This window comes from Siniperca chuatsi, linkage group LG17, assembly GCF_020085105.1.
Source record: "Siniperca chuatsi isolate FFG_IHB_CAS linkage group LG17, ASM2008510v1, whole genome shotgun sequence".
NCBI classification, from domain to species: domain Eukaryota; kingdom Metazoa; phylum Chordata; class Actinopteri; order Centrarchiformes; family Sinipercidae; genus Siniperca; species Siniperca chuatsi.
This window is the reverse complement of record NC_058058.1, coordinates 6,517,277-6,541,137: the sequence shown is the minus strand read 5'-3', so window position 1 is coordinate 6,541,137 and position 23,861 is coordinate 6,517,277. Positions and strand designations below refer to the sequence as shown.

General features: G+C 39.2%; 1 protein-coding gene across 2 annotated transcripts; it reads left to right on the top strand.

Moving 5' to 3' along the window:
* The first annotated feature begins 2,051 nt into the window (after positions 1-2,051).
* sfpq (splicing factor proline/glutamine-rich) lies at positions 2,052-23,783 on the top strand. 2 transcript variants are annotated; one of them, XM_044171913.1, is made up of 13 exons: positions 2,052-2,275; positions 2,365-3,079; positions 3,739-3,927; positions 4,045-4,346; positions 4,493-4,588; positions 5,168-5,364; positions 5,522-5,606; positions 5,854-5,965; positions 6,076-6,124; positions 6,584-6,684; positions 22,553-22,601; positions 23,322-23,403; positions 23,653-23,783. In XM_044171913.1, exons 1-11 carry the CDS (start codon positions 2,067-2,069, stop codon positions 22,577-22,579), a joined length of 2,082 nt encoding a protein of 693 aa, XP_044027848.1. In that variant the 5' UTR covers positions 2,052-2,066; the 3' UTR covers positions 22,580-22,601; positions 23,322-23,403; positions 23,653-23,783. The 2 variants fall into 2 exon arrangements, with proteins under 2 accessions (XP_044027848.1, XP_044027847.1); XM_044171912.1 differs by having other exon boundaries at positions 9,032-22,601.
* The last annotated feature ends 78 nt before the right edge of the window (positions 23,784-23,861 follow it).

Here is a 23,861-nt window from a genome sequence, read left to right as displayed (position 1 = left end):
TAACAAACCTTCATGGCATCAAGTCCTAAATTTTAAGTTTAGCATCCAAAACAAGTCATCTGTTCTTCAACATGTAAACACCAAAAGACTAACAGTGAACACATTTTGTGAATCAGGAAAATACAACTAAATGTGTGCTAATTACTTTCAAATTTATTCCATGCCTGTAGTAGAGTATCAGATTTTTCAAGTCAAAGGGCTCACGAGTCATTCTTGCCAGTCCTTTTAAATTTTGACTTCAAATTTGTGACTTGAGTCCAAAGAACTGCATTAATTTTTTACTCAAATAAAATCTAATAATGGCAATTAAATAACACCCTTTCTAAAGGTCCTAATTGCACATTCTTAAACTTGTATTTTTACAAGATTTCCCCCCCTTCTCCCTTTAAGCTTGATAAGACAAAGTTTTTTCAGTGAATGGTCCATTTTGTTTTACTGTCTTTATTCTTACGTTAGTGTGTGTATTGTCTTTACTGCAGGGCAGGCCCTAGATTTTTTTTTGTGCGCTTTGCAAAGTTGACAGTTTTCACAACAGCAAGGAGAAGGAGATGGAAAATTCTTGCTGTATTTTGCTTTCTGTTAACATGCGACGGGCCATCTGCACAAACAGTGTTCCATGCAAATGTGCATCACTAGGAGTACTTTCTTCTAAATTGCTGCATCTAGATGAATTACTGCTCTGGAATAGGCAAAAATGAGTAATCCAAATATCAACACAAGGGTATCCCCAACAGCAAAATTCAAAATACAAGACTGTAACCCAATATAAGTCACAGATCTTTTAATACAGGGACTAAAACTGTAACCAACACTACATTTCAATTAGTAGTGTTTTGTGATGCTATTAAAGGGTTTTTACATCAGGAATGTTTGTACACTCCAGCATTACATTTTCCTAAATACCTGAATTAAGACCCAAATGAGAGCTGAATTACAAAGTCCAACGAATTTTTTTTAATTTATTTTTTTATTTTTTTATTAATATTTATTTCAAAAACCATACAGGCTTATTAAACATTCAATATTTCAAGAAGAGCAGGTCAAACAATTGAACAAAAATGAAAACCAAGAACAAAGAAAGCCATAATTACAGAGTTACAGGGTTCAAAGAAAGAGCTTCCAGATTATTACATAGCCAAAGTGCATTCCTAGATTTACAGACATTCAAAGACTCTTTTAAAGATGACATATCATGAATAAAAACATTAAATAAAGGCTTAATATTGCCAAATTTACATTTGTGAATGAAAAAAATTGCCATAACAATCATACTATTAATTGTTAAATCTTTTGATTTGTCCTCCAGTATAACGCCAAATTTAACATCATTGTAATTGAAAGAACGGACACCTAAGTTGTTTTGATAAACCCAAATACAGAAACTATCCCAAAATATCTTTGAATAAACACACGAGAAAAAGAGATGCTCATCTGTTTCAATGTTAGCTAAACAAAAAGTACAAACATTGTCTTCAATATTAAATTTTGAATGTAAAAATTCTTTGCATGGATAAACATTATTTAACAATTTGAAACGTACCTCTTTAGCTTTGGGTGGGACAGGAAATTTTAAATAGTTACATCTGAACTTTTTTATATTTTGACTGGTGAAACCTTTCATAATATTTCGTCTTCTTAAAGGCAAGGAAAAACATACATTGGATAAAACTGATCTTAAGAACTTGTTACATTTTTTGTCTAAAAAGGAAATGTTTTGAATAGTTAAGGGAAACAGTTGGGGAACAGAGTGCGTGTACATCAAGAAACCTTTGACAGAACCAATAATAGCTTGTGGAATCGCATTGGTGACTTGTGTAAATTGTTGATTAGAACAAATAATATTATATTTGTGAATGAAGTCTGAATAGTTAAGTAAATTACCCCTGTCATCCAGTAAATGTAAAACCAGCATTACACCCTGTTCAGCCCAGTGTTTGTAAAAGAAGGATTTTTTTCTAATCAGTATATACCTGTTATTCCATAAAGGTGTATCATGGGGCGAAAAATTATGATTATAAATTAATTTCCAGTACTGGAGAACTTGTCCATGAAACTTAGACAACTTAATGGGTAATTTGGATAGCTCAAAGTCACATTTAATAAGAAGTCCAACGAATTGTTTGTTTCAAAAGATTCTGAACTTCCTGGTGACGCCTCCTGCTGAGCAGCGGACCAATGAGCGTAGCGGGGCGGTTCTCACTGTGCTGGAGAAAGAAAGACCCCTCTATGCGCAACCGTTAGTCGCCATTTTGAGGAGTTTGACCTGCAAATATCGGTAGGAGACGGCTGTTACGCAGCAAATTAATAACGTTTTAAGTATTTTAAGTTTTCGCTGATATAAGGATTAATGTCTCGATTTAACAGTAATCGCGGCGGCGTTGGGATGAATAATTTCCAGCAACGCAGAGGCAGTGGGCCCGGCGGCCCAATGCGAGGTGGGCTAATGGGAAACCCAAATTTCAGGAGCCATCCTTTCCAAAATCAGAACCAAAATCGGAGGGGACCAAATAATAACTTCAACAGACCGCCGAATCAGGGCCCACAATTGACTCCCCAGAAGCCACAACAGAACCAGTCGCTGCCAATCATCCCTCCGCCGAGTCCCGGCCCGGCTCTCACAATGAAAGGCCCGATGCAGCAGCAGCAACCACCGGCACAGCAAAAGCAGGAGCAGCAGCGGACACCGACAACCCCTACGCCTCCGCCGAAGATTCAGTCACCCCCGCCGAAACCTAACATGACCTCCCCTCAGCCTAACCAGGCAAACAAAAACCAGAACCAGAACCAGCAGCTGAAGTCACCGGTGGGAAATGCTAACGGACAGCAACAGAAGCAGCCTCCACACCCGAGCCCGAAGCCAGGTCCACAGCAAGGCCCGAAGCCAAGTCCACAGCAAGGCCCGAAGCCAGGTCCACAGCCAGGTCCACAGCCAGGTCCACAGCAAGGCCCGAAGCCAGGTCCACAGCAAGGCCCGAAGCCACAAGGCCAGAGGACAGGGCCACCGATGATGAACCGGGAGGTTCCGGAGAATAGGGCCACAAACAGCGCTGCAGCCGAGTCAGACGGGAGCCATCCAAAGGTCTATATTATTCTTGGTATACCATTTTCTGCTGCGAATGGCGTCGACAGCCATTGTTAGCTAACGCTAGCTCATTCAGTTTGAGCTCGATTTGAAACACTTTGCAGCCCGGGCGGTGCTTTCTTGCATTCAACGGCTGTCTTTCTTTAGCCGCCTGTTGCAGCTAATGGCGGTTCTAGCGGTGACAGAAATCACGCGCACTCGGGGTTAGCACTTTAGCTTCAGCTATCCGCCATCTTGTCCAAAACCCGTAACGTTACAGTCGAAAAAAATTCAGGTAAAGCAAATAACATACAGTATGTAGTGTTTGTTTTGCACTTTGACACCCTTTTGTTTTGTTTTTTCCATCTCGTGCATGCTAGTTAAAATGAACTTAAACAGAAAATATAGGCTAAGCTTATTTTTCCTTTGGGCACCGCGGTGAATGGGGGGATGGGCGTTTTGTTAGGAGAATAAAGACGCGAATGAACGTTACGTGACCACGTATACGAACACGACTATTTCAAGATGTCTAGTTCTAGGTGATTTTTTAAAAAACATTTTCTATCCCTGTTTTTAATATCATTTTGTGTGTTTTGTCGTCTGAGTATCATGGTATTATTTGGTTTAGCACAGACATTTTAAGAGTTTAACTTAACGTTGTTATTGTTAATTAACAGGAGTTTAGGGCAACACTGTCCATGCTGCTGAAACCCGGTGAGAAGTCGTACACACAGCGGTGCCGTCTGTTCATTGGCAACCTGCCCAATGACATAACGGAGGAAGATTTCAAGAAACTGTTCGCGAAATATGGGGAGCCCAGCGAGGTCTTCATCAACAAAGGCAAAGGCTTTGGTTTCATCCGATTGGTAAGACATCCAATTCTTAAATTTACACAAGTATCATAGAATTTCACAAGCTTGTGAAATATTGTTAATTTGGGTTGAACAGATCCCTTAAAAGTAGTTGCATTTGATTTCTTGCAGGAGTCCCGTGCACTTGCAGAGATAGCAAAAGCAGAGTTGGATGACATACCCATGAAAGGCAGACCCCTGCGTGTCCGATTTGCCACACACTCCGCAGCTTTGTCTGTGAAGAATCTGTCGCCGTTCGTTTCCAATGAGCTCCTGGAAGAAGCTTTCTCACAGTTTGGAATGGTCGAGAGGGCTGTTGTCATTGTAGATGACCGTGGGCGCTCCACAGGCAAGGGCATTGTCGAGTTTGCCTCCAAACCTGCTGCTAGAAAGGCACTGGATCGTTGCAATGAGGGTGTCTTTCTGCTCACCACGTAAGTGCAGCTAAAGTAAAAAAAAAATTAATTAATTTTAAAAAAAAAAGCACACCTTTGCATTGTGGTCAGTGAGTCAGTACACCTCCATAGAAGATGCTTGAAACCCTCGCTTATTCGTCTTTTATTCGTTTCACCATTTTCAGGCAACCCCGGCCTGTCGTTGTCGAGCCCCTGGAGCAGTTTGATGATGAAGATGGTCTTCCAGAGAAATTGGCACAGAAGAACCCCAGATATCAAGCGTAAGCATATCACTGTTTGTCATGTTCACACCATAGGTTTGCCTTTGTGGGTATTAGAAAAGATGTTTTGAAATTGAGCTGAATATGGTGTAGTTAAGTCTCTCTGATGCAATCGCCTTTATTATGTAAATTATTTTTGAAGTCATTGTTTTGTGGGCAGCAGATGGTGGGGGGGGGGTCAGGGATTGCAGCTGTTAAAAATCAATCTTCTGTGTGGAGTGGCAGATGTTAATCTGTGTGAAGGAGAAAGGATGTTGCCGGCAGCCTTTAAAACCCCATGTTGGCGACTAACACAGATATCCATATTGCTTACTGTATAAAGTTGATGAAAAGTTGAAATCAAAATATTGGGGTGTTAATATAAAGTACTGGTTTAAAAAGAATCATTGACAGTTTTGCATTTGCTGTTGAGGCATTTGTTTCCCACCGACGCAAAATATTTTTGCACCCATGTTACTATAGAGCATTTAGCATGGCTTTAGTATTTCCAATCTGATAGGGCAGAACTCAACAGGACTATGGTGCAGATACAATTATGTAAACATGACATACTGTATATTGTGTTGATTGCGTCTATAGAGAGCGCGAGGAACCTCCTCGTTTTGCTCGTCCAGGCACTTTTGAATTTGAGTACTCCAAGCGCTGGAAGTCCCTGGATGAAATGGAGAAGCAGCAGAGGCAGCAGGTGGAGAAGAACATGCGTGAGGCCCGTGAGAAGCTGGAGAGTGAGATGGAGGACGCTTACCATGAGCACCAGGCTAACCTGCTCCGACAAGGCAAGTGATGTCAGGTTTAAAAACGAAACAAAAGCCTACAGCTGTTTGATTATATTTTATGCTATTTATCACTGCAAAAGATGTCATTTACATGATGTGGAGTGCCCTGGTGTTCAGGTACCACAATTAAATGTGTTGGTTTCATGTTTCCTTTCAGATCTGCTGAGACGACAGGAGGAACTGCGGCGCATGGAGGAGTTGCACAGTCAGGAGATGCAAAAGAGGAAGGAGATGCAGCTCAGGTATTTATGTTCATTATAATTTTGCTTGGTTGTTGATTGCAGCAGATGTTATTGTGATCCGGGCGTCCTCTCAAACACAATACTCCTTCCTTCACTGTCAGGGATGGTGCTTTACAGCTTTGTTACACTGATTTGTAAATTCTTACATTTTTGACCATTGTACTCCCTTTGTAATGAGTTAAATTAAATCTAATTTGTTAAGTAATGTTAAACGTGGATCCCATTTGATTTTCCTCTTTGTAAACAGACAAGAAGAAGAGCGACGCAGGCGGGAGGAGGAGATGCTTCGCAAGAGGGAGATGGAAGAACAGATGCGCCGCCAGCGTGAAGAGAACTACAGGATGGGCAACTTCATGGATGTGAGTTAAACTTAATTAGAATACAAGACTATTACATAAATGCAATGCAACAAGATACTTCATCAATATTTGCCCGGTTTAATGTTTATTTTCTTGTCTTTTTATTGCAGAGGGACAGGGAAATGAGAATGAATCCGGGTGGAGCTATGGGCATGGGTGGTAAGTTATTTTTCAGTAATTTCATTCAAGAAACAACTCTATGATCTATACTCTATGTATATCAGTTACTGATCAATGATTAAATATTAATATTATAAACCGGTCAATATAACACAATTCAATTCAACAGCACCACAAACTACAACCTCCAAGTAGAAGTTAAATTTGAACCAGAACCTCTCTAAAACAGTTTCAACAAAAAGAGAACGTTATGTGAGTTGGATTTTTCGCAGGTGTCGGACTGCATTAGTTTCAGCTAGAGGGACCTAATAAACTGGCAGTTGAGTGTATATGTATGTAATACAGCACTCAGGTAGGTTTTCTCTTTCAAGGTTGTGTGATTCCCTTTGGAATGACACACTGATATCTGTGTGAATGTAATGTATCTTGTCATCAGCTTTGACATGAACAGGCCCCATTAGAAGTTTGACTGACGTATGTATGTGTACTTTCTGTTAGATATGCCCTTTGGTGCATCCAACCAGAAGTTCCCCATGGGTGGACTGGGCTTTGAGGGACAGCAGGGACCATCATCAGGAGGCTTGATGGGCAACGAAATGGTAACGTATCCCACTTTTTGGAAGATTAGTAGTTAATGTAGTTTGTTCGGCTTTCCTTTTTGTTGGAAAGACTCCCAGCTGATTTTGAACACGAAGGCCAGCTGGCCAAGCAGCATGAGAAAATATGAATGATTTGTGTTCCCAGCTGTCTTCGGATGGCTTGCTGGTTGTTGACTGTGACAGATATGCTACCTGTTTCTTTCAGTGGCAAGCCAAGCCCCCTCAGTTACCTTCATCTTAGTGCATTCCAGCTACAGAACCGTCAACCTGCACTAAATCATAAGAAATTGCTCTCCAATGTGCTCTCTGACAGCTGTAGACAGACTTCAGTGGCTCTGCTCACTCTTATCACATCGTTTGTGTAGTGGACTGCTATTGCAAGCCCTGTCTCATGTGAGCGGGACAGGCATGTTTTCTTGACCGGAGGCAGAATGGCACCTACCAGTGTTTTTTCCCTTAACTGTTGACAATGTGTTTATTTAGTTTTTAAATCCCTTTTTTTCATACTGTGCTAGCAGTTTCATGTATCACCTGTCATGAGAAGAAAGGAAGTTGTATATGAACATGCTACGTGTAGGGGTGTAGTTCATCTTCTGGACCAGCAACCTTTACCTTCTCATCAACATCTTTTTTGTAACTGAGCATTTATAATGCTTTTAGTGCAGGCTGACGGTATATGGCATTCAATCTTGAAAAAAATATTCACACTTGTATATTACAGCAGGATTAATTGATGGGGGCAGGCAAAGCCTTGTGACCGTTTGTTCTTAGGATGATATTGGTGAATACTGGACAACGCTTGAGATCTATGCTTCTGGCAGAATTGTAGTACCAATGTTAGGTTTGTTTCTGGATTGCCGTTGACAGTAAGAACGGCTAAATGTGTGTTAACATTGTAGGTCCTGAATGAAATGTATTTCCAGAAACTTCTTAAGCAGGCTTTGACAACTTACTTTTGTGTTTGAAAAATGGTGCGCTTCACATTTGTAGCTTTTGACAAATCAAACTTAGTTTACACATACTATAAATAATAGCTCGGCATAAGTATTTAGTCTGGCTATGAATATAAAGCACCATTTGCCCTTAAAATTATTTTAGAAAAGGCTGAAGAACTAAGAATTGTTTTTAGGTTCAAGCTTGTTGGCAATGTTGATGTTGGCAATGCAACAGTTTGACAATCCATGAAGTGTGCACCTTGACACACTGTACTTTTTATAGTCACATCTTAATGTAAAGCTCAGTTAAAGTCATTAATAATTTAGTAGGCTGAGCAGATTCATGTTGGGTAGATCCACTTCAGGATATATTCATATTCTACATTCTTACTACATTACATTTATGTTCTGTTCTTATTATATTGTTCCATTGTAGCCTGTAGTTGTAAATCAAAGCCATCCCCTCTGTTGGATTTTTGGCTTTTGAGACATTCACTCTTTCCAACACTATTGTAGTTTCACAGAACTTGTCTGAATTGGCATATAAAGTGCATATTGATAAACAAATTCCATTTCTTGTTGGAAAAAATGGTTGTGCTGAATGTCTTGTGCAATGTTTACATGTTACTGTGCCCAAGTGCCAAAAGTCTACACATGTATTTCTGGTACAGTTCCTGTACTTCAGATTCTGGTCACATTGAAGACCATTAGTTAGGTTTTTCCATTTTATCAATGCAGTGCCATAAGAGGTGCCATGATTGCTGGACAGCAGATTAATACACCATAATTTCTTTTCAGGAAACTTTAGAACTTAATTCAGTCCGAATTTGTTACAGTGGCACCTAATTTCATATCTTTTTTCAAATTTAAAAAAAGGAAACATGAATTCTGGTTGCAACAAAGGAATTCAAAATGTTTGGGTTTTATTTATCATCTTATATTAATATATACAATTATTAAATATGTTTGTTTTTTTTTTTAAAGTAAATATCCCCAAGAGAGTTAGGTATGAATCTGTTCCTATATTAAATGATCATGAAGAGGTAAATATGGTCAGCATTTACAAAATGCTAGACCTAAGAACAAGTAAAGACTATAGGCTAGTCTTGGCATGCACTGGAGAGACCATACTAGGTAGGCACTGACTAACAAAAGCATTACCCTCTCTTCCTTTTCCGTATGTAACCTGTGGCACCTGTGGACCTTCATATTGGAACGAACGGTTTCTCCGGATGTGTCTCCTGCTGGTTGTTTTGTAAATCTGCTCATGATTTAAAACAAATCACCTCTATTGCCATACCATTTTTATACATTTCCATATGGACATGAACTGTGTGCTTGCGCACTGAACACATCCCGTACCTTATTCCCCACCTTCCTATCTGCCTCCCTGGCAAATTTGACCCCCACAGCGCAACGAGCGCTTCGCCCAGGGCGGTCCTAGGGGAATGGGTCCTGGTAACCCCGGGTACGGGAGGGTCCGCGAGGAGTTTGATGGTCCTTCTAAGAAACCCCGTTTTTAAACGCTGTTCTTTGACGCTCCCAGCAGCACCATTTGTATAGATTATCCAAACATGCTTTTCTTGTATTTAAGTTTAAATTGTTGCTACATTTTAGCCTGACAATTTACTCATTTTATGACAAAGTCAATATTTTCATTTTTTATTTTGTATTGTCAGTAGTATGGAAAGAGAGGTCAACCTCGTGTGGTCCGTTAGTTCTTTCTGACCCATGTATAATTTTGTTTTCTAGATGTATTATGCTCTGTGAGTCGCCGTGAAGTGATAATTGTAACATTTTTCTCAACTTTCTATGGCTGTGTTTTGTGCCATACATTTGGAGTCAAAGCATGTATTATAATAAAGAGACATTGGTTCTATCAGGACAAACCTTTAACATTTATTCCTAAAAGTTGAAACGTACAGTACGTTCGAAAAGCAACCAAATTCCAACAGTTGGTTGTTTGCACAAATTAAATAATTTGGATAAATCTGCCACGTTAGGTCTTAAAGGGTCTATGTGTTATCTCTGCCAGAGTCCTGACCTCTTTCGTTCAGCGATGCGTAAAACACAATCTAAAAAACACATGTGGCCCCGTCTGAAGCGTATGCTCGCTGCAAATGCCCCACCCATCCTTTGCATCTTTATTTTCTTCCCAGCAGATACCATGTCAGTTTATTATATTTTTAACAAAGAAGTAATTAAGCTGAGACATAAATAGTGCGAAATAACACTGGTAAGACATTTAGCATCTGCTAAGAAGTCTATAGACTAGTCGGCACCCAGCACAACTTTGCCATTTCACTCTACAAACACTGCACTCAGTGGAAATATAAGTCTCCTCTCTGTGAAACATTAAACGTGCTAAAAAGCAATTTTTCATACTCAAGTGGGTGCACTGAGTTGTTTACCGTGTTTCATTCATTGGCATTCGGTAACTCTGCTTTTACAGTCTTGCTTCAGGCGAGCAGAAATACTACACATAGAACCTTTAAGAAAGCCTGTGGTATAGTGTGTGTGGTTGTGTGTAGCCAAGTGGACACACACTCGTCTTCTTACAAACACATTCTGCTCATATCACGTACTCGGTCTGTCACTGACACACAGTCCACATTAGTGTGTGTTTTGTGTGCATGTTTGGAACCTGGGGTTATTGGCTACGTTTACATGCAGTCTAACGATGATGATAATATAAGGATCACCATGCTCACCCATGTCTGTTAGTAAAATCGTCAATTCTCGTAGATGGACAGGTGACATAAAACTTTTGGAGTTGGATTATGTCTTTAAAATTGTTATGAGATCTCGTCCATTTATAAAAGCAACAACCTTTTGATGACCCGATTTGTTTGTATTTCTCTTAATGATGTGATGATGGACATCATTACACTTTTAGTCTCAGTTATGCTTCTGGCAGTGAGATGGATATACAAGGGCCCTTTCACACCTACCTCGTTTGGTCCAGACTTTGGGACTGTCACTTTGATCTGACTCAAAATTACACATGTAAAACCTCCCCCAGACGACGAACCGAGGTCCTATGAAAAGAGGTGGTCTCTGTCCTGATCAAGTTAACCATGGTTCGGTTCGTTTCTAGTGTGAAAACATTTTTGGATGGTTCGGACTTTTGGACCAATTACAGGAAGTTCTATCTGCAGGCTATCGTCAGAACCGGAAAAAGGAAAAACAACGCAACAAAACGTGGGGAGAGGAGACCAAATTATTATTATAGTGGCAACAAAATGAAACTGTTCATTAATTTTTCTCCATTCATTCAAACTGCGATAAAAGGCTACCTGCTGAATTGACAACACGCCGACGTCAGACGCACGCCCATCTACAAATCAATCAATTGTAAGTACAGCTAGGTGATGATGACAGGATGTCATGTATAGTTCTTTAGTGCACTTGCATGATTGCAGTGTGAAACCAAAACTGACCGGATCAAATGTGTACAATATAACACGAACCTTGGTTCGGCCTTTCAGGTGTGAGAAGGCCCTGAGAAAGCCCAAGTGCAAAAGTGCTTCAGTGTGTAGATGTTGGCCATGTATTAAAGTGTAATGGCAGTTAAACAAATAAGCACATAACCTCAGTCCCCTAAGTGGCAACATTAAAAACATTTTCTTAGATGTTGTTTGGCACCCAGTCACTGTCTAATCTAAAGACAGATTAACCTTTACAAACCTGCATGTAAACGTAGTCATATTCAGTTCTGTTAAGGACTTATTTTTGGGTACAACAGAGGTCAACAGAGTTTGTCTTGACTGAAGTAATTGACATGAAATTTTATGAGTCGACTGTCCATATTATAGTCGCACTATTTTTGGCATGTGTAAATCTGCCTTTGCTTGACTGGCAAGGAGCTCAGTTTGACCAACATGCATAGTGGTCAGTTTTGAAACTAAAGCAAGTTTAGTTCTGTCTATGGATGAAAACGTCATCCCTTATTTTCCAAAAAACATAAAGCAAGCAAGGGGCCACCCCGTGACCAATTCTATTCAGTTCTTACTCTTAATATATTTTTAAATTCTTGCTTTTAATTCAAAATATTTATGAATTAATGACGATTTTCATAGCTACATGACATTAGTGTAACATGAGAGTAAGCAAACATAGCCAATGTTGGATTTAGAAAATGGATCCTAAACGTGCACAAGTTGTAGCAATCATTTTGCTGGACCTGTAAGAAGACAAGAAATCCAGAGTATCAGTTCTGTGCCCAGGCTTTCAGAGTTATAAGCAAGGTAAACTGCATTGATTATGGCTCATTCTGGAGTGGAATATATGGCCTGTCTCTGCTACACCTTTTCTACTTTCTACTTCCTGTTACTGACAAGACATGTCATGACAACATTTCACTGTCGACAGCTTGTGAATTCCCTTTTACATCTTATCACAGTTGTATTGATTTCATAATCCAATACAATTTTACACTGAATTCTAATTTAATTTATATTGTGCTGCACAGATACAAGGTTATTTGGCTGAAAGAAGTTTTCTCAGCATGCTCTTTTAGTTAATTGTTGGTCATGGACAAGCCTTACTATGTTACTTCGGTACAGCCGGGGTCCACAGTGCTTTCATTTTGTTATTTCCCCCAGATCTGTTGTTGAAGGTGACATTTGACAACAAACGCACCTTCTCACACTGCCTCATATCATTAATTGAGTCACATTCAACAGTGCCCATTGACAAGTCTATCTGCATTTCAGGAGACATGTTAAGCTGTAGCTGCATTAATGTCATTTGTGGCAATATTACAAGACAAAAGAGCCCACAAATCGTATCAAGAGAACTGTCGTGGTTGCCTTCTACCCAGGATGCAAAGTCTTCAATATGGGGAGCAATAAAAACATAATGCCTGGTATTAAATACCTTGAGATAATGGAGTTACCAAATCTGTTTTGAATTTTGATGGTGGGCTACCTGTTTGTTGTCAACTGGATCACAGATTGTACCTAAACTCTGTGGTTGATTGATTGCCCACTACATAAAGAAACTGTCAAACTATTAACATTTTATATAATTATCATATGAAAGAAACCCTCGTTCTTAAGGTGTCCTTCGACATTTTTATTCTGCTGGCCGCTCCCCATTAATCATGTTAGTACCTGTTTTGAGGTATTGTGACATCACTTGGCATCAAATGGACACTGGCTTGCCTCAGCAAGCATTTCTCAGAGTTGTGTGGTAGGAGGAGGTGGGCTGTAAAGTGAGTGTAAGTATTCTTGTAATAATTACAACTTGAATCTTGACAAGTATAATTGTTACACTTGACTGCGTTTTTGTTATGGAAATGGAGAATATTCTGAAAGATGAAGCAGGACACTTTGATTATTTTTTCCTGGAACTAGCTTGACTGTGGACTATTGAAGGTGCATTTACATTACGTGCAGTTGACAAAAGTGTCCTTGGAACAGCGCAACTTCTGATACTACTTTTTTATAATAGTTACATTTTTAAGTTAAACAATAAGTGGCTTTCAGCCACCAACCTTTTGGAGTCACTTGCCTACTGCTCTTTTGTAAACAGTAAGTGTCTGTCCACTTTGGACAACATTTGGATCTGTAACAGGATGACTACAATGCATCCTATGTCAGTTGTTCTCATTTGTCAAATAGCCAAAGACTGCCAAATCATTGGAGCATGTAAGACATCAAGAACCTTAAAAAATGATTTGTAGCATTCCTCTTGTACACAGTATGATAATGCACCCTGCACAATAACTAAAACAAGATTTTTTTGCTTGGAAAGAAAGTCAAGAAAAATCTTCTGAACATCTTCGTTTGGCATCTGAGAATCCTGCAAAACACATCTGAAATGGCTGCAAAACAGAGGACTACAAATACTTGGATGAATTTGGTAATAGATTTGGATGTCATGGAGTGTTTATCTGCAATGTTACGTGTGTTTGTGTTATGTACATTTTTTTCTTTAACAGGTTTGACCAACTTTAAAGGTTATGGACTGTGGAGGATTTTGTGGCTGTATAGCGTGTACTCAGGAATGCTTTAGCAAAGTAACCTAAACACTGGACTTGTTCAAATGACCTTAGTAGGATTCACAACAGAACAGTATATAGAAGATTAAAACAAGGATGCCAACACATTTGCCTTTGAGCCCGTGTAGTATAGATTGGCAGTTGGGCAATGATGCACATTCCTCTTGCATGAAAAACCCTGTAGATAAAACACCTACACAAGTAAACCCCAAGATTTTATTTTTTTTTTCATGAGAAATGTCACTTCAGATGAGAGAGCAGAAATTCTGTCTAGAAATTGTTTGTTTCCCCTAATTTTTTTTTTTTCCCCCAGCAGCGTACAAAAAGTTGGAAAAGCCTAGAGCAAATAAATAAAAAACACCCAAGAAGCTTAAAGACTAAACTTGCTACAGAAGTGCACTTAGATCTGGGAAAAGTCATTTAGTTATGATACGTTCATGGCGCAGCACCAACTAAGTGTTATAATGGTATGGAAAACTATGTTTAAATGACCCCTGAATCATTATAGATAGGATCATTCATGTTTGCCTTTTGTGTCTTAGTTTACTTAACTTACAGCTTTTGACATTTATCTGTAGAAATTAATATAAAAAAATAGACATGCAAGATTCACTCCATTGTGTATAATTACCCAGCATTTGTACATTAAAATCCAAAAGAAACTTAGTGAGTAGTTTGCATTGCTAATTTGCTTTACTAACCTCAGCTCCTCCCATGGTCACCGTTGTCCTTTCTTTTCCTAACCAACCAGTTTTTCAGACTCATCTGAAAATGTAAATATAATTTAACTAGATGTACAGTATGTGTACAGGACAAAGTTGTGCACCAGTTCAGTCTAAGCTTGTACCTGACGTTCTTAACACTGGACATGTAAGTATAATGACATGCAGCTAAATCAAGTAATTAACCTTACTTACTTCCTCTAAATTTAGGTAATGTTAGATAGCAGCCAAAAAACTGTTAGCCTTTCCTGCTCAGCTCCCAGACCGTAGTCGTAAGCACAGGGGAGGTGTTGGCTAGGGCTAACTCCCTTCACTTTTCCAGCAGTTGAGAAATGACATACAAGACTTTTCTTGGTCTTGAGAAGATGCAGCATTTATTAACTGACACTGTAACCTATACTGTACATTTACTGTGTGATTAACACAGTACCTTTCATGTAGATGTTCTTTGAAGAATGAGGTGAGGGAGCTAGCCAACCGTGAAAATCATTAGTATCCCATTGTTATTAATGATCATGTGAAATTTTAGTAGCTTCAGAATGAATATAAGGGAAACACTGGCGAGTACTTACTTTTCTGAGAGGGATTGGCATCACCGAATTGCAACAATTTTTGATAAGTATACTGCAGTCATTAATTTGACAATTTCTGATTTCTTTGAAGACATGCTGTAGTTACATAACTCCTTGTACTTCTGTTGTGGGAATGGAAGTCAGTGTGAAAGGAGCGCTCCTTTCCACAACACCAAATTGGTGTTTGTTGGTTTAATCATATCAGAAACAGCTTTATCGGCCAGGTGTGTACACATACAAGGAATTTGACTGCGGTTTTTCGTTGCTCTCAATGTACATGCACAGAAATAAACATAAATACAGCTTTAAAAAAAACAAGGACAACAAGGTAAACATTAAGCTATGTGCATATAGATATATATATTTTTAAAAAGTACAAAAAACATTTGAAAACAGTAAGACAATTAGTGCGAATGGTGCTGAAATATATATGGTTAATGAAACATGATGCTTTATATACGTGTATAAGTTTAGTCTGGAACCAGTTTACAACCCTTGTGTCTGTGGATCAGTGCTGGTGTAGCTATTTTTCAGATCACAGCCTAAAACTAAATATTAATACAACATTAAACCAGCTTTTTATTTACCTCGCCCAAGGTCAGCCTTGAGGGTTATTCCAAATTTGATACTTTTTTTTAGATGGCTTCCACACTGAGTTATAATCATTTCATGAGTAAAAAAGATACCTTTGCTAAGCTTTTTGATGCTTTAATCCTTGAGTCTTTTGCCACTTTATCAAGATTGACAAAGAGAATTTAGTGCAATAACAAACCCCTTCGGATTCATGTATGTAGTACTTTTTTGTAAATAGACTGTCCAGTGTCTGTGTGACTTAATGGACAGATGTTTAACTGGATTTCCTGACTGAAATGTAACCCCTGGAAGGGATTTTGTCACAAGGAAAATGGAAAAACAAGGGAGTAAAGGTCAAAGTCAAATGACTGCCAGTACTTTGGAGTTGGTAAGACAATTGGATATTTTAAAAAGTGTAAGGAATTAAAGGTGAATACGCAGCTTACGAAACTTATAATTACTAATTTATTTTTGTGTATAGCAAGTTAAAGATAAGATTTATTTATTTTTTTTCTATTTCTGCTTTATTATGATAGTGATAGCTGGTGAGAGACAGGAAAGGCAGGGGAGAGAGAGAAGGGTGGGCATGACATGCAGCAAAGGGCCGCTGCGGTAAGCCTTGATACATGGTACGCGCTCTACCAGGTGAGCTACTGGGGTGCCTCGCAAGTTAATGTTAAATAAAATATCATATTAGACACGTATTTATGAATATTAGGATAATTTAGGGCTTTGCTAGTTGAAGAAACTATTTCACTGGAGAGATTATTCTTCACACAGCATCTGAACATCCTGCAAAATAGTACTACAAGTTCTCATTGACTTGACCTAAGTGTACATTTTAAAACTTGTAATGTTATGTCTGTGTGTTGGTGTTGTGTACAATTTGTTTTTCTTTAACAGGTTTGACCATCTTTAAAGGTGTTGGACTATGAGAAGGAACTTTCCAAACCAAGAAATTCAAAGTCTGTAGCTTCGGTTGGAGTGGTTTTGTTAATGAAAAGCTATTACTCTCGAGGACCAAATAGCACCTATTTTTAAGAAATGTACATTTATTGTTGATCATGATACTGTAGGTGGTGGCTCTATAGCTTGGACTATAGCTTGTAAAGTTGGAAGATAGTTTTTAATATTTGGCCATTCTTCTTCCAAGTACACAAGATTGAACTGATTGTGCCAAGAAACACTAAACTTCCCCTATCGCAGAACACTTTGACTTTGCGTTATTGGAGCGAAAATGAAAATGAAAGCTTTGACACTAACCAAATTTCCAGAGAATGCAAATGAATGTGTTTCCATCCACTACCATTATGCAACTATTAGGAGCTGGTTTGTCGAGAAACAGCTGGTGGCGCTAATTCTCCAGTCGGGTGCCCTTAAACCATTGCAGAAGAAGAGGACACAACGAGATGACATAATTAAATGAGCGCCAGTCAAACAATGTCGAACACGTGATTGGAAATATGGCATTTATTTTTGTTTGATGTATTTGAGGAACGTTACAGTCTCCTCACCGCTCCACACAGATCTTATTCCTGTTTTCGTCTGCTGCTATTTTTCGTATCTTCAGTGGAGTGGATGTTTAAGTCACATGCTTCAAGTCAAGTCTGTTTCCATTGGACTGTATCACATTTTGCTTTTATCGGTACACAAACTTTTCCACCTCCGCCAAGCGTAAAAACGTTTTGAGATATTTTGAGATTTCCTCGAATTTCCACTCAGGTTTATTTTATTTATTTTTTGATGTGCACATTGAAAATGTGCCTAAAAACTGGTGGATGGAAACCCACCTACAGACTTTCTTTTTTTTTTTATGAGAAGTTCATAGTCAAGATTTCTTTTAAAGGTGGCGCCAAAGCACATTGAACAGACTACAAAGGAATGGTATTACTGAGGTTTGGAACAGGGTATTGGAGCAAAAATTTTAATCAAATCTTTGACGCTGACATTCTTAAAGAAAAGTTCTTTGTCAAGATTTGTGTAAACATGGCGCCAAGCTCACTTAACATACTATTAAGCAACTAAATTACAGAGGTTCAAAACAGCGATGTCCCTTATTACCAACACATTTTGACTTTGTGTTGTTCGAGTAAAAATAGTAAACCGCTTTGACACTGACGTTAAAGAGAAGTTCGTGGTCAAGATTTGTTTAAACGTGGTGCCAAGCACTCTTAACAGACTGCACAGTAACTATATTAGAGGTTCAGAACAGGCATGTCCCTTACTACCAATGTATTTGACGGCATCAGTGGCGTAAAATTAGAAATCAAACCTTTGACACAACATTTTTAAGAAGAGTTCATAGTCAAGAGACTATAAAGTAACTATTACAGAGGTTTGGTCCCGTGTTGCAACACATTTTGACTTTGCGTTATTGGAGTAAAAAAACCAAAGCTTTGACACTGACATTCCTGAGTTTCCCCTCTGGGATCAAAGTATTTCTGATTCTGAAGTATAGTCATGTTTGGGTTGGGCGATATGTTAAAAATGTTCGCCGACCTGCCGATATATTAGCGCACGTGTGTTTGCGCCATGCCCGGCCCCATTTTCCTTACTAAACAGAAAAATACGACCGTACACCTTCTGAATTTGTTTCTCTTTCACCAAACTAAGAATAGCTTAATTGCCTTGTTAACTCATCAAAATACACTTCATTCACCTCAACAGAAACAAAATAAAACCCACCAAAAAACCGCCAACTCTGGTTTGGTCAAAATAAACCCTTAATTCAGAGTTAGATGTGAAAATATTCTGGCTGTTTCCCTGCTGCTTCTCTCTGCCATTGCTGGCCTTTTTGTGCTACTGGGTTAGCTCGCTGAACAAGAGTCTGTCGCTGAGAAGCGGCTCTCACTCGTCGTTCAGAGGCAAACCTTTAAATTAGCAAAATAAAATGACAAAAATCGTCCAGACAAAAATCGTCCAAACAAAACAAAACCAGTCCAACAAGACGGTCGCTTGTTATTTCATTGCGCAGTGCGTTGGAGATCAGAGCTGCCACCAAGGCATCATGGACGGCTAGTGGACTGCTAACAACAATAACTGTTTTAAAAATGGATAAAGACATCACATTTATTTTCCACTTGCCCGATCGGACAACTGCATGAGGCATTCCACTTGCCCGAACAGAGTTTACTTGCCGTGGGCAAGCGTTAATGTTGAGCCCTGCCATGCACCGTTTGAAGAGAGGATGGCGTGTTGTGCCTGTGTGGTCGTGTGTATGTTTCATGTCTTTGGGTAAATGAGAGGTGCGTTAGCTGCTGTCAGCCAGCTTGTCAAAGACAGGCTGCCCCAGTCCACAGTAGAGGCTCTTCTCTGCAGTTGGGTTACATTGACGAGTAGTTCTGCAGAAGTCAGTGGACAGTAAAGCCTGGACTTGTTTGCACTGCAGCCAGAGGTATGCTTACACAGATCAGCTGAACAAGTAAAGGTAAGTGTCCCATCCATGTTTATAATACAAGATGCACAGTTGTCCCATAACTTGACTCTACTCTGTCCTCTCTACCATGTCACTGCTCACAGTGACGTTTACAGGGCTTCTGGCATCACACTTACAAAGAATGGCATCACAGTGCAGATCTCTGTTCTTCAACCTTTTTGTGTGGGGATGTGGTAAAACATTATAGCCCGTGCAGTGTGTGTGTGTGTGTGTGTGTGTGTGTGTGGTTGTAGTACTTTGGCTTCTCTGTATGTATGCATGAAAGGAACTATGTATGGACGGCTGAGTCACTGGTTCAACACTACAGTTTCTAACCACAGATGTGTGGAATACAGTGCTGAAACTTGACACACTGACATATATTTTGGGAACACTGGAAGTCAAGAGAGGGGTATCCTGTTTTTTATTTTTTGGCATTGCTTGAAGTTTTTAAGCAAAATGAACTTAAAGCATTAGAAAGCTTAACTCTTGTACAACCGTACAAGATATTTCAGTTGTATACTCTTCGTTCAGCTTGTGCTGATTTCTTTGGTGATTTTTGCTGTTTGTAAACAGTTTTTGCCATATTTAAAAGGTAATTAGCAATGGAAATAGGCAGGTTGTGTGCAACAATGAACAAAGTAAAATTTTCTACTGTAATTCACTAAAAACTTTATGTAGTTTTGTCTTTGTGCTGCACTGCTTTTATATCTTTAACAGTCAAATAGTGCTGTGTCTAATCAAAACTACAGAAACTGATTATTTCTGGTTTGGTACCTTTTTAATGTATTTGTTAAAATTCTTACTATATTGGCTAGCTTTTTGCCCTTTCAGAAACAGTACAAGTGCGCAAGCCAATCTTTGTTTCACATAATTATTTTTACAAGTACAGTACTAGTGTGAATCACTGAAGCATGGTAAATTATTAAAATCATTCAAACTATTTAAATGTTATAGTAGTTAGCGCTTTCGTTTATCACTGAGTTGTGTAGACATTGCACTGACCTTGGCAACTGACAGAACTGCTCCATCTGTCATCACTACTCCTGACTCCCTCTGTCTCTGGCTGTGAGATGTCTTTAAAACTACAAACATTAATATTTGTGGGACTGGGTTGGGATGTCTTTGCAGTTTTTAAGTGAAACATATCACATACTGCTTGGGTTGCTCTGGGTGGGATTGTAAAAAATGTAAGTCCCCATGTCATGACATCCTGTTTTTTAATCCAATGCTCAATGCAGTTTGCCTGTACTTTGATCCTTACACCACAACCTTTTGTGACTTTGTGTTTGTGTAGATAGTTTGGTGTGGCTTCTTTCTCTTGAAAAGGGCAAATATTTAAATTCAAACAAATTATGACTAATTTCCTTAGTTCATGTTAAGCAGTTTCTCTTCACTTTCCGTTCAACCAAAGGGCTATAAACTTTGGATTTACTATATCACCGGAAGTGTCTATACTCTGACTACACCAGTGCATTATTTACAACAGACAAGTATTGTATGGGGAGAAAACACAAACACAATGCCATGGTTGCATGCCGGTGTTCTGAAAACAACGTAAAGTTAGTTATTGTTGTTTGGCTGCTGACGTGGCCCATTTACCAACTAGGTCAGCAGCTGTGACACACAGCTTATGAATACAGGTACTTTAAAACCCTTGGCGCCAGATTGCCGCAATTTGCATCAAAAATCACACTCTTTCTTGGAGTCATAACTCAGTTAAATCTGAACACAGACATGATGCACATTTTTAGATTCAGTGTGACACTTCCCAAGGATATCACGTCTTTGATGTCATCGCGATTAAACGTCCATAAATCTGCTTAGAAATCATCGGGGGGTGGGGAGACTCTCCTTATAATACCAGAACTTGCCTGAGAATCATCATGTTAAGTTTTCTTTAGTGTCAAAGTATAATCCAGTGCTAGTTGTCTGTACACATCTATGGTTAAATTGCAAATAGGAACTGCTAATAGGTCATTTGGCATACTTTTAATGGTGCCAGGCTGCAGGCTAACTCACTGAATCCATGGCAACATACTTCCTGTTTACATCCCCCAACGCATCATGGGAACTGTAGTTCTAAAACTTAGAGATGATCACCCCCTTAAGAAGTAAGACAAAGAATAATAGCAGCAAAACCATCAATAACTATCAGTATTTTGTTTTACAGTGTAACAGGGCAATGCACTTCAAAAATGCTATTTTTCTCAAAACGGAACCACAATAAAAATGCTCTGCTTGATACTTTTTAAACAGTGACTACTACTTCACAATAATATACTGACTGAAACTAGAAAACCATGCAATAAACTGACTAAAATCACTTCAGTCTTAACGCAGCAACAATAGTGTTTACAAACAGGCCTAATATTACAGCAGCAGCAAGATTACCAGATATTCCTTTAATGAATAATCGGTGAAAATAAACTACTACTAAACTTCAAACTTTTAAGATCCCTGATCTAAATGATGGTTGTTGGTGTTAGACTGTGTGTAAGACACGGCAAATTTATATAAACCTTTAGTTGTTGGTTATTTCACATCCTGTTAGCGATCAGTTGATTGTGAGGAGGAAAAGTGAAAGTAGTTCTTCGCTGAGATTAAAATTTTGCAGTAGTGCTGGACTCTTTCTTCTCAGTACCTCTCACTACTCACATTTTGTCCTTCTTCCTGTTAAACTTCAATGTCCTGTCATGCCAGTGACCAGCCAGCCATTTTGGGAAAAGTACAGTACATCACGACTGTGGCATTTTCCTTTTTGTTGCTTGTACGTAGGACTTGTCGTGTAGCTTTAAAAGGACTGTGGTGCTCCCTGGAGTTTATGGTTCTCACAAGCTCTGATCAAGAGGGAACTACACTGTGTTCAGCCAATGCCATGAATCAAGCCCTGGAGGCTGTCGAGATGTATCTGTCTGCACTGTGATCCATTTTCTAAGTTAAGTCTTCAGCTGGCCAAATATTTTTTCTATGTCCGTCTCTGAGTGTGATGCCAGAACAACCCTTTTTGGCCTCTAATGGCCTCTTCTAAAAGGGCACTGCCCCAAAGTCTGCAAGACTGACACTGAAAATGAGCAAGTCTACTTCTGTACATGGTTATGGTGCAGCTCCCAGCTCTGTTTGGGGTTTTGCAGTAACACCCCTGATGTGTCAGTACGAAGTCCAGCTTCACATGGCTTTGTAACAGAATTACCTTCCTCGAGGATTTGAACGTTGTTGTCATGAATTTGTCTCGTCCCCTCTGCAGTTTGTAAACAAATGAATCTACTTCAGGGTGCTGAGATGCCTTTCTAAAACTTTACCTGTATATTAACTTTCTCACACGATTCATACAACATATTTGTATTTCTCCTCACATTGACATACACATGAAGAGTTATTAACTTGTAATGCATGTTCACATAACATCATAACTTGCATTTACAATTTAAAACATGTTTGGTTTTCTTTTGCATCTCCACAGTCACTGTCTGCACAAACACATGCACACACAAAACACATATACACAGAAAACCACAGGCTGTCGTTTTTTTTGTCTTTTTAAGGGTGGCAATCTCAAAATAGTAATGGTATATAAAACAAAAGTAATGGTAGAAACCTGCTGACCAGTTCACTGCCAGACTCTCATTGTTTGTCTCTCGCCACAGGAGCCTCGACCAGTGGAAGGAGGCTGAGAATCCACACCATTAAAGCATGGTAAGATCCACAGTAGTTAATGAAATGCAACGTATGGGCTAAACGCTGTTCAGATCTCAGAACGAGAGAAGAACCCAGTCTTTTATATATTAAACATATACGCGTTGCTTTAAAATTTAACATTGCACTCTCATAACATGGTCGACAGTTTAGAATAAAAGATCAAAATCGATGCAGCAGAAACAGAGATAGTCTTTCTTTTTTTATTATTATTATTCCACACATTCTTATTCCTTGTTAAAACCTGGCGCCTACGTTACCCACAATGCAACTCTACCGTTGACAGTTCGGTCAGAGATTCGGGTGTTTTATGCTAGTAGCAGCTAATGTAGCCTCAGGCTGCAGCAGAGATGAGGATCGGCCTACAGAGGTCTGGTCACCGCACTTCTTTCTAACTCTGCTCCCCCAGATGTTCAAACTTGTAGTCTTGAGCCCCAATGATGCTGACTCAAGTGACATCACTTGAGGACTTCAAATTTCTCGCAGTTCCCTCTGGAGCCACAACGGGCTTTAATTGACGTTTAGAATAGCTCTGCCCAACTTTAATTACTAATCAGCCATAATAACATAATAACACCAGTGAGGGCGTGCGGGGCATTTAAAAAGTAGTAAATGTTGTTTTCTCACGATCTTTAGAGTAACTCGCTTTATAAACTGTAGGTTCATTGTAGAAGTTAAATAACAGTTGGTGTTTTCTTTTGTTTGTCCCCGTTTTTGTAGGTAAAATGAAGACTGATGATAAAATGCCAGAGCTGCAGGAGACCGAGCAACTGCACTGTGGTGACGCCAGGATGACTTCCATGTTAGTTCCCGTGCAGTTTACCTTTCAGACATGAGAATGTGAAATGTGTGTGTGTGTGTGTGTCGTGAAAATAGCTTGTAACAATAGCATTAAAGTAAAGAAATCTTGAAAACTAATACTGGAAAAGAAGGCCTTGAACTGTGATGTACGTTACACTGGTAGATTGACTGTAGGAGCAGCATTTCTGTTTAATAATCTCCACTAAAGACAGTTTTTTGTTGTTGTTTTTTTTCTGCTCCTCCCTCACAGAGCTGCAGGTGGTGAAGCAGATGCAGTACCAGGAGACATCCAGCAGAGGACAAGCAGCCCGCGGTCCAGAGGAGGGATGCGCTGTTTTGTTTTCGCTTTGAAGTTTTTAATAATAAATAATATAAACCTGAGTTTTGTTGTTTGTATTTCTTACAGTGGAGATGATCACCCATTTATTTATGAGTACACTTCAACTTATATTGTTCTAA

Bases quoted from the DNA above. Each gene is read 5' to 3' on its own strand.
- sfpq (XM_044171912.1), top strand. From the start codon at position 2,067: ATGGGTAATTTGGATAGCTCAAAGTCACATTTAATAAGAAGTCCAACG. The intron at 3,928-4,044 runs GTAAGACATCCA...GATTTCTTGCAG, and splicing joins GCTTTGGTTTCATCCGATTG to GAGTCCCGTGCACTTGCAGA. The intron at 5,607-5,853 runs GTATTTATGTTC...CTTTGTAAACAG, and splicing joins AGGAAGGAGATGCAGCTCAG to ACAAGAAGAAGAGCGACGCA.